The sequence below is a fragment of the Pteropus medius genome, unplaced genomic scaffold, assembly GCF_902729225.1.
Source record: "Pteropus medius unplaced genomic scaffold, Ma_sr-lr_union100, whole genome shotgun sequence".
Lineage (NCBI taxonomy): Eukaryota > Metazoa > Chordata > Mammalia > Chiroptera > Pteropodidae > Pteropus > Pteropus medius.
This window is the reverse complement of record NW_024346667.1, coordinates 22330198-22346577: the sequence shown is the minus strand read 5'-3', so window position 1 is coordinate 22346577 and position 16380 is coordinate 22330198. Positions and strand designations below refer to the sequence as shown.

At 34.4% G+C, this 16380-nt stretch overlaps 1 protein-coding gene across 5 annotated transcripts in view; it reads left to right on the top strand.

Moving 5' to 3' along the window:
• GASK1B (golgi associated kinase 1B) overlaps positions 1-16380 on the top strand; it is a 41098-nt gene that overhangs the window by 12856 nt on the left and 11862 nt on the right. For all 5 annotated transcript variants that reach the window (XM_039876246.1, XM_039876243.1, XM_039876245.1 and 2 more), the window contains one exon: positions 3412-3626. In XM_039876246.1, the coding sequence (XP_039732180.1) occupies positions 3412-3626 (215 nt within the window). The remainder of the gene's footprint in view (positions 1-3411; positions 3627-16380) is intronic.

Below are 16380 nucleotides of genomic sequence, written 5' to 3'. Positions count from 1 at the left end.
CTGTCATCCCTTCAGATCTATCAAAGTTCCCTTAATTCTTTTAACAGCCATATCTTACGAAAGGTGGACTCCTCCTCACTGCAGCACTCATAGCTCAGCCTGAGAATTGCTGCTCGCCCTGCCTTCTTCTTGCTCTTTGGATATCCCCCTTTCTAGAGGTACGGATTTCCAGCAGTGCAAAATACTTTGCCAAGAGGACATAGATGGGTATGGAGAAAAACACATAATATTAATTGAAAACCAGTTATTCTCTCAACTGAAAGTTCTCTTTGGCAGTTGGAGAACTTTTTTTTAAATAATAGTATAGAAAATGTATCATTCAAAAAATTTGATGATCTAAGGTAGAAAAATGGTAAATGAAATGTAATATACTCATAGACTAGAATAGGGGTCGAAAACACTACAGTCTGTGAGCCTTTTTTTGTACGGCCTGTAAGCCGCAAATGGTTTCTATAATTTTAAATGGTTGAAAAAATCAAGAGAATAATAATATTACTATGACACTTGAAAATTATATGAAACAGGAATGCCAGTATCTATAATAAGGTTTTAGTAAGGCACCGTGAAGGCCATTCGTTGATATATTGTCTTTGACTGTGTTCACGCTACAACAGAGTTGAGCACTTGCATAGTTGAACAGTTGCGATGGAAACCGTATGGCTCTCAAAGCCTAAAATATTTACTATCTGCCCTTAAAGTTTGCTGACCACTGGACTAGATCACGGTTAAGGTGATGGTATTTAAAAAACATTTAATTATAAGAAAAATGTTCATGATATAATATATAGTAAATAATTATGATGAATTGATATCGTATATATAAGATGATCCCAAATAGTTTATTTTCTTTGCATAACTTTTGCTTCTTTCTCCTGATGGAAATGTAAGCTCCATGAAAGGGGAAAAAAGCATTAATTAATTTAGGTCTAGAACAGTGCTTGGCACATAGTAGATGCTCAATAAACAAATAAAGGGCAGTTGAAGACTGATGAAGTTTGTGATTTCTAATGTATCTGAGTAATCATAGTCATAGCAAAACCTTTCTGGATATGCATATATGTTAGGAACCAGATTGAGAACTTTAAGTGTGTGATCCCATTTGTCCTAACAAAGTCCATTTGGAAGGTGCATTATCACCCTCATTTTACATAAGATAAAAGCAAAAAGAGGTTGCATAACTCATCTAATGTTACAAAGCTAAGAAGTAATGTGACCAGAATTCAAAAGTTCTGTCTGTTGGATTCCAGAGTCTGAGCTCTAGCCGTAAGCTATACCCCTTAAATTTCTAAAAACAATTTACATTTTCAGGTGAGAAAGAAAGAGATGGAAAAATACCACAGGTAAATATTCAAATAACAGAACCAGTTACTGGGATATGAGATTATAGATGATTTTTTGTTTTCTTAGCTATACATTTTAATGTTTTTCTATATTTCTTAAAATCAATTCTTTTAGTTACTTTTAAAATAAGAAACAATTGTTTCTAAAGGAAAGGAAAAACAGTCCACAAGGTTGTTAACCATTTCAATTGTTTATGTAGATCGTTTCCTTGTTTCTCTGAGGGTCTTGTGTGAATTGCTGGGGAAACTAAACTGGCCTGTCTGTCTCATGTATTGATTTGTGTTGTTGAAATTCAGTATTAGGTTTCAAGTCCCTTTGAATACTTCCTGGCTCTGAGAATGCAAAGTGCTATCTGTATAACTTTGGTCTAAAGACATTGATGGATAGAGCTTCCTGGTGTTTATCTTTAGAAGTCTGAAGGACCCACGGGTTTGAAAGCCGTGTTGTGTCTTCTTGTATTTGGTTCACTGATCTGTATGTATCTCCCACCGCTTTTACCTGGAATGTATTATTATTATGATTTTTAAATCGGCATAGTATTTGGAGTATACCCGTTTCGGCCCCAGAAGCCCCAAATCATTTAATAAAGTAAAAGGAAATAAAAAGGAGAGAGTTAATGTTAAAAATAAAGTTCTTTAGTTATGATTCTTGTTTTTTTCCCCTCTGTTTTTCTTTAAATTTATGTCAATAACTTTGGCATGCTTTCCACAATCTAAAGGACTTTCCACATGCCCTGCCCTAAATTGCAAGGCTAAAAGAAGAAAGATTTTTCTTTTGCAGAAAACTGGAATTCAGGTGATTAGAATGATTAAGTGAATGCTATTAAAATTATTGAGGTCACCATAACACAAAATTCAAGAGTGATTAGAGAAGATAACTCTTTCCTGTCTTAAAGACCAGAGATAAGAACTGTACAAGAAGGCAAGGCAAACGATGTAATAAAGATGTCTTTAACAAAAAAGAAAACTGTTATATATTGAGAACCTCTCGGGTTATTTAAAAAGGCTTTTAAAAATTCCTGTGATGTGTCTAGACATTCCAGTCATAATTTCAAAGGCTTCTATTGTCCAGGCCTGTTAAGAATGAGTTAAGTGGGGTTTTTCAGATCTTTGTGACCTAGTGTTTTTTTTTTTTTTTTTTTTACAAGAGCATCTCTGAAAAGCTTCTCAACATCATCTCTCAGTGACTTTATTTGGCAGAAATGGGGAAATGGGGACTTGATGATGTTATTGGTTTTAGGTTGGAAGTGTCATTCAGTGTAGCCCGTGATAGTCTTCCTTGTTTACGATGCCCTCACTCAGTCTTGTGATTCTTCATGCATATCAGCAATAAAATTTCTAAATTGTCAAGAGTGAGACAAAAACAATTCGAGTGACAGATTTTTGAAAGAAATCATCTATACACATTCAGTTGAAGACATGTCATTTGCTTAAATACACTTTGTGAAGTTATACGTGAGCAAATGATCTACTACCAAGAGAGCTGATGTTTCTATCAGAAAAGAAAAAATTCTCCTGCTGCTTCTTTACTTCCTTTGGAGATTATAGCGACTGGCGTGAAGCGTACGATTTCACTTTTAAATTTGTGATTTCTAAAAATTCTTTTTCTTCCTGACATCATAATGTGGCTTCAGAAAATCAGACAGTTGTTATTACAAATAGAGAGCAGCTCCATTCAGACATTGAATAGACAATTATAAATGTCTGGATTCTTTCCTCTTTTTGTGGTGGCTGCTTTTAGATGTGGAATAAAACCACATTAACCAGAGGCCATTGTTATTGGTGGTTAGTGGCCAATTCCTGCCACTTCTATAAAGTATCTTGTTTAAAAAAATTTTTTTTCTTTCATTGTCTAACAATAACTTAAGGTTTTATAAGACTTCTATCAGGAAGCATCCTTGAGGTATAAAATATTAAAGCCTCAGAAGACAAAGTGACCATAAAATATCATCTATTAAACTCTTGCATTTGACAGGTGAGAGAATGAATCTGTGAAAGAAGGCATGACTGTCCAAGGGCATACACTGAGCATTCGCATGCTAAAAGAGTGTTTGTTTTTTGAATTCCGTAGATGGCCGCCCATGTCCTGTCATCCTCTGGGATTCATCTTTATCTCCAACAAGTAATGAGACCCACTCTTCTGTTAAGCTCACCTGGGGAACTTATCAGCAGTTGCTAAAACAGAAGTGCTGGCAGAATGGCCGAGTACCCAAGCCCGAGTGGGGTTGTACTGACGTACATCACCACGAGTGGTCCAAGATGGCCCTCTTTGATTTTTTGCTACAGGTAAGTTTATCGAACCAAGTAAGTGGTTATCTAAGACTGATACTATGTTGTATAAGTCTGACACTAAAGAATTTTCTGCACCTTAAATTTTATGAAGCTAGAGTTTTAAGTTCTATAATGCTATCTGTATTTGGCAAGTATGATACCACATTACAAAAAATCATATTCTTTTGTGATGTATTCAGGACTATCCCTCCGCCCTTTTATTAATTTCTGAAGAAAATGATTCTTCAATACTTCAGTCCCATTCGAGGCACACTTACCATAGATATAGTTTGTTGAGGGAACCCATCACTGATTCTTCAAAGCAGATAGTCTTATCCTATTTGAGAAGTGAGCAAATTGAGGTTTGGCAGAGTTAAGTAACTCACCCAAGTTCTTACAACTACTAAGAGTTGGAGCTGGGATTCCCAGGGAATCTGTTGATGGTAAAAATTTGTCTTCTTTTCATCTTTCCGCACTGTATTTCAATGATCATTTGGCCATATAACAGCCACCATTTCCCTTGTTTTCTTTCCAGTAATTTTTTGCAAATATTTTATTATGATTAGATATTAAAGAATAATAAATATCAACCATCTATTTAATTGAGTTACTTGACATTTTATGTTTTTTTTTTAAACTCTTGTCTCCTTTTGATAAAGCTCATGACTCTGTCCACCCCCTCATTCTGATTATTGCCTTTCTCATTCTCCTTTTTAGAAAATCTGGCTTTCTGTGGTTGTATTGTTAATTAGTATTTTGTGGAAATTTAGGACTGTTTTAAAACATTTGCAAAACATTCTCCTTTTTTATGTGTGACATTTCAGGAAGAAACTCAAGAGGGACAAAAATGTAGGAAGAAAACCATTTCAGTGCAGATTCACAGTCTAGGGATTAGGAACTTTCAAGAAAGAGAGAATGATTTATGGTGTCAGTGCAGCAGAGCCACCAGTGAGAACTGAGCTGGAAAGCCTGAAATTTGATTTGTCAAAGGGGCAGACAGGAGTCACCAAATACTGTTGTAGAGTCTAGCTATGAGGCTCAGGTTGGTTTCAAGCACTCTTTCCATTTTACAGGTAAGGAGGCTGAGGCATAAAGCAGTTATTATCAAGAACTATGAAAAGTTTGAGATCTTACCCTTCTTGCAAGCTTACAAGTTAACTAGCCACACATTAATGGATGCTAGCAGAAGACAAAAGATTCCTAAGTCAGAGACAAATGTCCTCATTACTCATGGTATAACAGGTGGCATGGACTTCATAGTCCTTTGCTTCTTAAGTTCCATTGGGGTGATATAGAGTGGCCCTGGTGAATGCTGCATATAGTGGGTTTGTGTCACTGCTAACTCTAAGCTTCGGAAACACCCAATCTTATAAAAAGCTGTTAGCAAACCTGCCTAAAATTTGCCCCAGTGGGAGACAGTATCTTTATTATCTTGGTCAGGAAACAAATCTGTCTTCCACTCCAGAGAGAGACACTCTTTTTATCTTCCAGGGCTGTTTGCTATACTAACATCCTTGAAGAGAGAGTACAGGATAAAACTTGGCATAAGATGTACAGAAATGCCATGGAGAATTGTCTCTCAACAGTTACCTTATTTGTTCGGTGTTACATAGCTAGTAAGTTTCAGTAGAGATTTCAACAAGTTTGACTAACTCTAGATTTCATATTTGTAACCATTATTGAATAACTACCAGGTTATCCTTAGGTTAATGAAAGAAGTTGGTGTGATAAAAGTGTATGAGCAATAAAGTGAAGAATGAATGAAAATTTCTAGGGTTAAGTAGATAATAGTACTCGCTATGAGGCCAACCAGATGTTTGGGGAGTGGTCAGTGTAGATATTGAAGTTCTGAGGATAATGATTAGGGGAGAATGGAGAGGAAACCCATGAACCTGGAAGTGAAGTGTATGAGAAAGGAATGACCTTGAGGTTTGTAGCTAATGAACAGAAGAGCTAACCTTTACCGAATAAAGGGCAAACCCTTTTAAAAGTTGTCTCTGGTTTGATTCTGGAATCTTCAACTAAATCTCAACCTCTCCTCTTTGTTCATCACTGAAGGAAGCTACAAATATCATTCAACCAATGAATATGGATGATGCAACATCTACTGTGCATTATATTATAGAAAACAACCACGGGGTAGCAAAGTAGTATTAGATTGTATCCCCACTGCCCCATCACAAGTTCAATTAAAAAAAAAATCTAGTTTGGAAAATATGGTATAAAAAACAAAAAGATAGATTTATGTAAGAAAGGCTGGAGTAAATAATGTTTTTATTGTTATGAGATCAAAAAATAAAAAGATAGCGAAGGAGGAAGAGTTCGAATAGGATTGTTGGCTGCAAGTGATAGGATAGGGAAAAACAAGAGGAAGAAAACGGAATTGGCAATATTCTGTGATATTTAGAGCATCCTAAATATAGCATTTGTCTGAAGCAGTTGTTTAGGGGAGGAGTGATACTTTCTGCCTGTAAGAGAAATCATAGAACATGGAGCAAAGAGGGCTGTTTTCACAAGATGTGTATTCCTTTTGAACTCTCTCTGTTCATTACCTTGACTGAACAAGAACAAATTCCAGCTGAGCCACGTTCTCCTTGTGAGCGCATCAGCAGCTTTTATCATCAGTGTGTCCATTGTCTGTGGTCTTGAGGATGAAACTGGGCACGTGAAATCATTATTTTAAATTTTCAACAAGGATAAATATTTCAAATTCTTGAACTAATACTATTAATTATCTAACAATCATATAACACTTGCTCTGTTCCTAGCACTGTCCTAAGCACTTGATACTGGGCACTGATATATTAACTTATTTAATCTACATGTCAACCCTATGAAGTAGATACTATTATCATTTCCTTTTGTAGAAGAGAAATGAAGTAATGTGGCCAGGGTCACATAGCTGGTATGCAGTAGAACCTGGAGTCAAACTCAAGAGTCCTGACTTAAGACACGAACTTCTGAACAATGCTTCCTCCTATTCATTTTTGAGGGAATGGCACCAGCATCATCCAATTTTCCAAGTCGAAACTTTAGGAGTCACCTAGGTGCTTCATGATATATACTTTCATAAGCCATACCAGTTACCATATCATCCAAATCTACCTTTTAGGTATAGCTTGTGTTCCTATCTTAGTTCAAGCTCTGTCATTTGTTACCTGGATGACTCCCTCCAGTTCACTCAAACTCTAAAAACCAATGTCACCTTTAGCTTGAAATATTGAGCATCAGGCTGCTGCTACCTCTGCAGAAACTGATTCTGTTGGCAGGTGTGAGTTCTTTTTGTAGTCAACCCTCTTGCTCCTTTTGCCTGGGGGAAGTTGAGGGGGTGGTGCTTTCCTGGTCTTGATAATCCATGATGATGTGATCTCTGCAAGACTTTACTGGAACCTGTCCAAGTTATGATATCAAGATTGGGCTTCTTAATTTTGGCTCTGGCTAAAGCACTGAATCTAAAAGGCAGAAATTAATCCAACTGTAAAGAATTATTTTGATTAGTATTTACAAAAGTATATAAAATTGTGTGTATTAGGATGGCATCTGTGAGAATGGACTTAACATTTATTTATTTATCCAACATTTATTTACTTCCTACAGTGCAACAGACAAAAAGCTAATTTCCTTTAGATGCATTTTACAATTTCACCAGTAAGATATGAGAGTGCCTATTTACCTCTCTTGCTAACTTTGGGAAGTAGAAAACTTATTAATGTTTTTGCTGAATTTATGGAGGGTAATGGGGTCTTGTTTACATTTTTAGTTCTTTCATTGTGAGTGAGATTGAGGATATACATATTTTCAAATATTGATTATCTGTATTGGGGATTTTTTGTGAATTGTGTAGTCAAATCATTGCACTTTTATATTGCATTCGATAACATTTTCTTATTTCAAAAACATTTTGTATGTTATGAAAATTTGCCTTTATCAATTCTATATGTCTCAAATAATTTTTCTTACTTTGTCATTTTTCTTTTGACTTTGCTTATAGTCAGTTTTACTCCAGAGAAATTTTGTTCTAATAAGATCATCTTATTTGATCTTTTTACTTTCTATATTTAGCATTACACACTGTTTATAGAGATAGTTATTAAAATGTTTACTGAACAAATAAATGAATAAATAAACAAGCTTAGGTCATTTTTCATGAGTATCATAATAAATAGTTATCTTTTATATAATAATCCTTTTCATCAATCTCACTGACATTTTTATTTTAAAGTCGAATATATGCCTTATTCAAATGGTGTCTGGGAATGTGTTGGAGTGTATTAAATGGATTTTGTGAACAGTCTTAGAAAAGTTATGCTTGAAGCAAACTAAAATTACTGCTTTATGATGCTACAGCCAAGGCAAGAGAATACAGAACCCAGTTGTTAATTTCCTGTATACAACATTCTTTTTGTTTTATCCAATTAACAAATCTACATTCACAAAGGCTATGCCATTTTACTGGGTCTGTAAAATGTGAAAGAGACACAAGTAACCTTTTATTCATGAAGCGGAGGAGTATGAACTTTGTAGACAACAATTCACCTTCATTAGGATGACAAAGAGTAATATTCTAGAGAGTATTTGAGTTTCCAAGATTTGGTCAAATTTCTTTCAAAAGATTATATAAAATAACATGAGAAGATTTAGGATGTAGAAAACTTGCTTTTTGTCCCCAGAGATCATCTTTATAGTGGTTAGGAACTGAGATTCTGGAGCCAGCCTGCTAAATTTGAATCCTGACTGCCAATATTAATTTTTTTTTAACACTGAGAAATTATTTAACCTCGCTCTGTCTTGGTTTCCTCATCTATAAAATTTAGAAATAGTAGTATTGTTTATGAGGAGGGCTATTGAGAGGATTCAATACTTTTATAAACATAAAGGATTTAGAACAGCTGTGTTATATAGTAGGTGCTCAGTATTACATATTAATTAGGATGTTAATCATCTAGAAATAATAGAGGTAAATATCAATATAAGAAATAAAATATTTTCATTAAATTGTAAGTCATTCTCGAATCATTTCATTTTTTTCTACTTGTATATACTTTCTTACTTATAGATCTCAGCATACTATTTTAATTATTTTTGACTAGTCTGTCTTCTTTAATAAGCTGTGAATTTCTCAATGGCAGTTTCTGTCTTATTCAACTTTATAACTTTTCGATTAGCAGAATGTATGAAATTGTCACAGTGACTCAGAGTATTGCTTTTTTTGATCAAAGAAAACTACCTAGTTATATTAAAATATTAAATACTAAGTGTCAAACTAAAAACGTTAAAATCGAAATAAATAAAAGTGTATTTGCAATAAAGAAATAAAGTTTATTAAAGGAAGAGACATTTAGAAAATGAAAAATCAAATGAATAGAAAGTATTTATTATTTTTACAATTTAATGGAGTTCTTATTGCACTTATATTTTCTAAGAATAACTATTTATTTAATGAGAAATTAAGAGGTTTTTATACAGAGGGGGACCAGCAGAGATGTATCTTGGGAGATGTTTGCTTCCATCATCAACAAAATAAGTTACACATATTTCTTTTCACTTGTATTTGACAAATGTCTTTTGAGCTCTTCTCTGTTCCAGAAGCTTAGCAGGTTTAGTGCTGGTGGTTAAAAGGTGGATGAGACCATCTCCCTGCCCTCAAGAGTTGTGCGATCTGATAGAAGCGACAGATAATCATAGCAGAATATATAATATATAATTGACTCAAGTTTAACATCCTATAGAAACAAATAGGATGCTATTTGTTCTTGTGGAATTGGAGGTAAGAGAACGTGGACTGCGAATGACATTTAGTCTAGAAACTGAAAAACTTTCAGAAGTGAGGTGAGTATAAGAGACAGGAAGAGTTTCAGAGAGAGGGATTCTAACAAAGGGCTGAAAAAAGTGTAAAAAAATTCAGAGTGGGAAAAATGATGCTTACAGAAACTTCCTGTTCCATGAAGGTAGTTTTCTCTCAGATGACTGTGAGTAATAAACTTATGTTCATAAATTCAAAAAGCAAATATGATGAATTGGTATGCCTTGCCCCCTACAATTGTCTTTTTTCAGTTAACTCTCCTAATTCTTACCTGGCTTCTAGTTATTTGATTACTGAATATAATGAGTTAGATTAATAAGTGTTAATCTTTGACGTATTTGCTCCCATTTTTTTTATTCTGCACGTCATTTTTTTCCACTTAATAATGTGATAATAGTAAAAGTAAAAATTTCAACTAACTATAATCTAGACAAGAGGAAATATCACTTCCCACTAAAGGAAGATTTGTTTCTACAGGGATATTCTATATACCAGGCAAAGAAAGATTCCAACTATGGCCTCCATGATAGATTATGAGGATCCTCCAAGCATCCCTCCTTTTACCCCTGCTGCGCAGTGATCAAGAGCCCCGCCTCTGACTTTCAGAGGTCAGTGAGGACAAACACTCACAGCCAGGTGTTCTGACAGGAAGAGGCATAACAATCCAGGGTACAGTCACTGAGATTTTATATAGTTCAGGTCAGTTTTATTGTTTTGCAGAATTGGTACATTCCCAATCTAAATAGCCTCTAACCATGTATTATTGGTAAGTCCAAGCAGGCAAATTATACAGTTTCTTGTTCATTTTCTAACAAACATTGAAGGAGGCTGTAGTCACATACTGTCTTGGCTTCAAGTAGCAGAGAAAGTCTGGGATTAGCTTCAGCAATAATGGTTGGCACACAGAATTGGCTGGGATTTAGGGAACAAAGTTTGCCAAGGATCAGAGGGTTTAGAGAACAATATATCCTTGCTTATTCTTGTTTGTTGAAATATCTTGAGGTTTTTTTTTTTTTGATGAAAATCACAGTAGTTCACTTGATCACAGAGACTCAATTACTAAAGTAGAGGACATGGGAGTGTGTCACCCTAGGCGTTAAAAATGACAAACTCCAAACTTCTCAGGTGTGGACCTGCTATGCACTGAAATGTATTGCAGTTACTATGGAATTTTAATTGTATAAAACTTAGTTTGTCCTTTGTTATAAATGAAATTCAAAAGTCTGACTTTGACATAGTTTCTTCTATACATATGTTCGCACTTTGTCAGTAGGAGAAATTATTTTGAGTATTAAAGATGCTAATATAGGACTTATTTAAAGAGATCGCAGAAAACTTTCCAAATTATCTTGTGGCACTACAGTTTTTTTCTTCTAAGTACTGTTTGCAACACATGAGGAAACTGGCCAGAAAACTTGTTTTTTATTGGGTACCTACAATGTCTTTATTGTTTTATATGTTTATATGTGTAGAGAGAAAAGAAGTGATGTAAAAGAAGCATATAGATTTACTCTGAATTCAAAGAACATAGAGATTTTTGTAGAAATATGGATATAAATGAAATGGCTAAACTATGCCAAGAAAATATTTTTATTAAAGAAGAATTTGGGCTATTTTAATAGTTCCAAAAAGATTTGACTTATATTTTTTATTTAATTATTTCATTATAGAATTTTAACTTATGACTTTATTTTTAAATAGTCATGGGGAGAGAGCACAAATGACATAATTTTTGTGCCTATGTAGCTAACAATAGTTTAAATAGCAAGTTGTCATTTCAGCCCCTCAAACTTTATGTCTAGAAGCAGATTTTTTATCATATTTCCTAATAATTTGCCCTCTTGACTTACCTATTTCTGTTCATGATGTTACTATTTTAAAAATCAGCCCCATTTAAAATTTTTGGTTTACCTTTTGAATATAGCTTTTTTAGTGCCTAATCTTTTAATAGCACTAAACTTTGACAGTTCCTCAAAATCACTCCAATGACATTTTCCTTTTCATTCCTAATAATGCTACCGTAATCAGACTCCTGTCAATACAGGTCGAGATGTCATAAGAGATTCCTAACTGATCTCCTTGTCTCTAGTCTTTCCAACTGCAATTTATTGTGCAGATTATTGCTGAATTTATCTTTCCTACTTCCCTTTTAATCATATGGCTTTTTGAAAAAAAAAATCTTTGAAGATTCAGTCAATTGGAAAATAAATTTTAAATACCTAGTGCATTAAAAATTTATTATGGAAAAATTTAAACATATACAAAAGTAGATAGAATATTTATAATGACTCTCGTGTACCTGCCATTCAAATATAACAATTAACTCATGACAGTCCTGTTTCACCTCTAGTTCTATCTACTTACTATGCCCACATTATTTAAAGCAAATCCCAGACAGTATTTTCTTTCATCTATAAATATTTCAGTACATTGAATCACTAGAAGATAAAACACACAAGCACATTATCATTATCATACTCGAAAGAAAAATTATCAATAATTCCAGTTAAATATCCAGTCAGTGTTCAAAATTTTAACTATCTCGTAAATTATCTATACGTATCTATGTATCTATCATCTCTGTCTATATATCTATCATCTCTCTAATCATTTATCTATATATCTGTTTGTTTATTTGAATCAGGATTCAAATAAAGCCTATACTTTGTGATCCATTGGTATCCATCTCTTCATTTTTTTCCCCTATTATATTATTTATTGAAGAAACCAGATCACTTATTTTATAAAGTTCTAGACTCTGAATTTGGCTGGTTGCACTTCTATGGTGACTTTATTTGTCCTTCTGACATCTGCAATGCCATATACATTGGTGTCAGGTCTAGATACCTGATCAGATTTAGATTTCTCTTCTCAAGAATTTTTTATAGATAGTGGCATGTTCTTCTACCAGGAGGTACATAATGTCTTTAGTCCTTTTCTTAATAGCAGCTCTTGATGTTCAGTGTCGATCCATTATTTCACTAGGTATTGAAAAAAATGGTGATATTCTAATTTAGTCATTACTTCCTAATTTTAATTGGAATACTTCTTTAAAGAGTAATTTCCCTTCATCTCTTATCTAGTTATCTATTGGTAAAGTTTATATAACTTGTAGTTAATCTAGTGGTAGAGTTTATATAGAAAAAAAATCAGCATTATTTTTAAAAAACACCATGACCTGACCTTCTGACTTCCTTTTTATTCTAATCTGTCATGACTAACTTGTACTCTATTTGTGTACCCTCAGCCTATAGTACACAAATAAGGAGATACGTGTTTGTTAACTACAGGGTGTGTGTGTGTGTGTGTGTTTGTGGTATTTTGGTCTATTCACTGCCAGTTGAACAGGCTCTACTCACCATTGGAACACCACCTCTGTTCCTCCCTATCTAATATATAGCCTGCGTGTCTCTCACAGTTCAGCTCTAATCCCTCTCTGCAAAGCCTTCTGGGAGTAACTTAACCAGATTAATCTTCATTTTTTTTCTCTGAACATCTGATATCATTTGAAAAAATTCTGCAAGTTTTTAGTACATCAAATTCATAGAGAAATGTCATAGAATAGTGTTTATATAAAACAGACTTGGCTTAAAATCCCTGCTTCAATAGTCAGCTCTGTAATCTTGGGCAAGATCATAACCTCTCTAATACTTTCTTTATTATTTAAATAGAAGTGATATAACTTCCTTTGGATATTTGTTCTGAGAATAACATGAAATAATGCACATGAAGTGCTTATTATGGTCCCTGGTCGCTATGGTCTAAATATCTGTTCCTCCAAAATTCATATGTTGACTCCTGATATATGAACGTGATGATATTAGGAGATGGGGCTTTTGGGAAGTGATTAGGTCATGAGCACAGAGCCCTCATGAGTGGCATTTATACCATTATGAAAGAAGCCCAACAGAGCTCCCTGTTCCCTTCTACCATGTGAGGACACTGTGAGAAGTCTTCAGCCCAGAAGAGGGAATTCACCAAAACCCAACTATGCCGGCACCCTGATCTTAGACTTCCAGCTTCCAGAACTGTGAGAAATATGTTTGTTGTTTATAAGCCATTCAGTCTATGGTACTTTGGTATAGCAGCCAATTGGACTAAGACACTGACAGATAGCAAGTACTCAGTAGATCAACACAGTTATCATTTAGAAACCCCCATTTATAAGAATCTGAATTTATTGTATTTATATGTATAACTATGACTTCCCGAATCTCTAGGTATTACAGGCTTTAGTGATAGGGATCATGTAGGTCTTCCTTGAATTTTCTATGGTGTAGAGCTGCTCATTATAGCATTTGGTGCTATAGGAAAACATGTGATCACGTAAGACATTTTCCATGGACATACCATTTAGGCCAGGCTGAGGCAGGGGCTGCCATTTTTGCATAGATGGATGGGGAGAACTGAAGAGAATACCTCCTCATGTGTTTATTAACTACACGGGTCTCTGCCTACAGAATTTGGAAAGATCATTGGGCTTTTATTCTCAAATTCTGTTCCTCATACCCTTTGCTGAGGCATTAAAAACAAAATCCCAAAGAACAAAGATATAACAAATATCATGTTTCTATCTTCTAGAATTATCTTGTCAATGTTTCTTTTGCATATCTGCTTTCAGCATTTACTTTAGAGATATAAATATATTAAAAATGAGTTAAATTCCTTTGACCATGTGCTCATGTCCATTTTCTCCCCAGAGGATGTCACTCTCATGAGATTAGTGTGCATCTTTTCAGCCAATTTAAAAATCATTTTACATGCATTATAAGTGGATGTCTGTGTTTTGTAAAACTTACATACTGTAAATGCAGTTGACCACATACATTTTTATACAATTTACTACTCTCGTTTTTAACAGTTACTCATATTTTAACAATTAGAGAGGGGTGGGATCTAGCCAGGCTGTGGTTTTATGATTCCAGTAATAGGGGTGTAGTAAAAGGTGGATATTACGAAGGGTCTCTTCCTGAGAACATAGGTCTGCAAGGTAGAAGCCAAGAAATTTTTCTTAGATCGGAACCAGAATCTTAATGTGACAAATACCACAGATTGTTTATTTATTGCTTTTGGCCATTTCAGCATCATATGAAAGGCTTTGCATGGTTTCATAGGTGTTTTATTTAAATTGTTTGCTTTTTAACCATTATTCTATTTTTCCTGTTAGCATAGTTTAATACTTTTTATTTTACTTTAAAAATAAAATTAGGAATTATTTATAGCATAGATGCATAGAAAATATTGTTTTGGGGATTTAGCTAAATTTAACAAGCTTGAATCGAGGGATTTCTATGTTCTGTTGAGTCAGTTTCCCATCAATCCGTGGGCCTCAGTTATCATTTGAGATTTTGTGACTTGGCTCTTGAATCTGACACAATGTTATTTCCATGCCTGGGAATGATTGCCTTCGGCATCAATGCTTTCAGAGAGAGTCTAATCTAAGAAGTCTGTGAAATCTCCTTCAGCAGAAATTGGCCTGCCAGATTGTACCTTCTTCCAGAGAAGCAAGGCCTTCTCAAAATTTCGGGGAGATTAGGAAACCACCAGTAGAATTATATTGGCATATACTTAAAAAAGGCAAATAGTTTCACTTTTTATGGCCCTTAAATGGAATGTATTTCTGCTGCTAAAAATTCTCTACAAGAATATGACCGGATAGAGGAAGTAAATAGAAAGGCATGGCCTCTGAGTCTCTCTTTTGAACTTTGACATTATTTCTGTAGTGCAGACCTGATTTTTAGAGACCACATTCTCTCACTTCATAGGCTTTAGCTATTTGATTTTTAATGGAGGCATCTTTGAAGAGAAAGAGTTATCTAGCCACACTGACCCTCGTTTGTCACAGAGGCATCACTTATTGGCTACCTGGCCTCTACAACAAGACTGTGTTTCTCTGAATCCTGGCCCAATTCAATAGTTCTTTGTGTCTCAAAGCATATTCCTCCTGTTAAGGAACATACAGATTTCCTCAGATGCCTGGTTCCAAATGAAAAGGTTTTAGAATTTTATATATTCTTTTCACCTACTATCTAGCATTTATTCTCAGAGATTTCTGGCATTGATTATGCTAAAGACTCATTTGCATAGAATGTGGTCTAGAAAATTGGTTGACAAAAGGTCTTTTCTCTAATATCAGTCTAAATCAAAAGGGAAAATGGTCAAATAACTTATATTCATAACCTCATATTGCTAAATGACAACCAATTGAACATTTTTGGGTCAGTTCTAATTTAATTATTAATCAAAAGTGCAGCATATGTTATTTAATTCTATATCATTTTCATTTTTGCTATTTCAACTCTTGCCATGGACTTTTTAGCCTGTGCTGAATTTGATCATAGTTTGCTTTAATTCTAAGCCTTGTTGTATACATAGCTGGGCTGGAGCGATCAGGGATTTGAGGAAGCCTGTGTGATTTCATAAATAACCTTTTGATATTCAAAATTGTTTAATGCATTGCTTGAGCTAGCTTTTGGGATTGGCTTCCCCACTAATTCTATGTCATTGAACCACAGATGGTTTGAAACTGACCTTGACAGAGGTTGACTGAGGTTCAAACAGGACATCTAACCAATGGACCTTTGAATAAGTCTGCCAGGAAGCAAATAAAAAAACCATGGAAAAGTTAACATGATAATATTTCCATAGGAAGACCTGAGAGGGTGGGCAAATATTTATCTGGCTTAGTATGTATATATTACAAATATATATATATATTTGTAATTATATTAAAAAGATGTATGGTTTATTTTGCCTAATGAAGTAGACTCAGAGAGGGTTAAGTGAGAGCTGGTTTATAAGGATTCTAGTAGTTCTGGGCTCTTCTCAACAATATTCAAGTTGTTTATGGATGCAGATAACTGAGTGATATTGGAATTTCAAAAAATTATTATTGTTTATGGTTAAATTGAATGGGGCTGTTTGGGGGCAATGACTTTTCTGTGGCCCTTTCAGGGGGTTCATGAG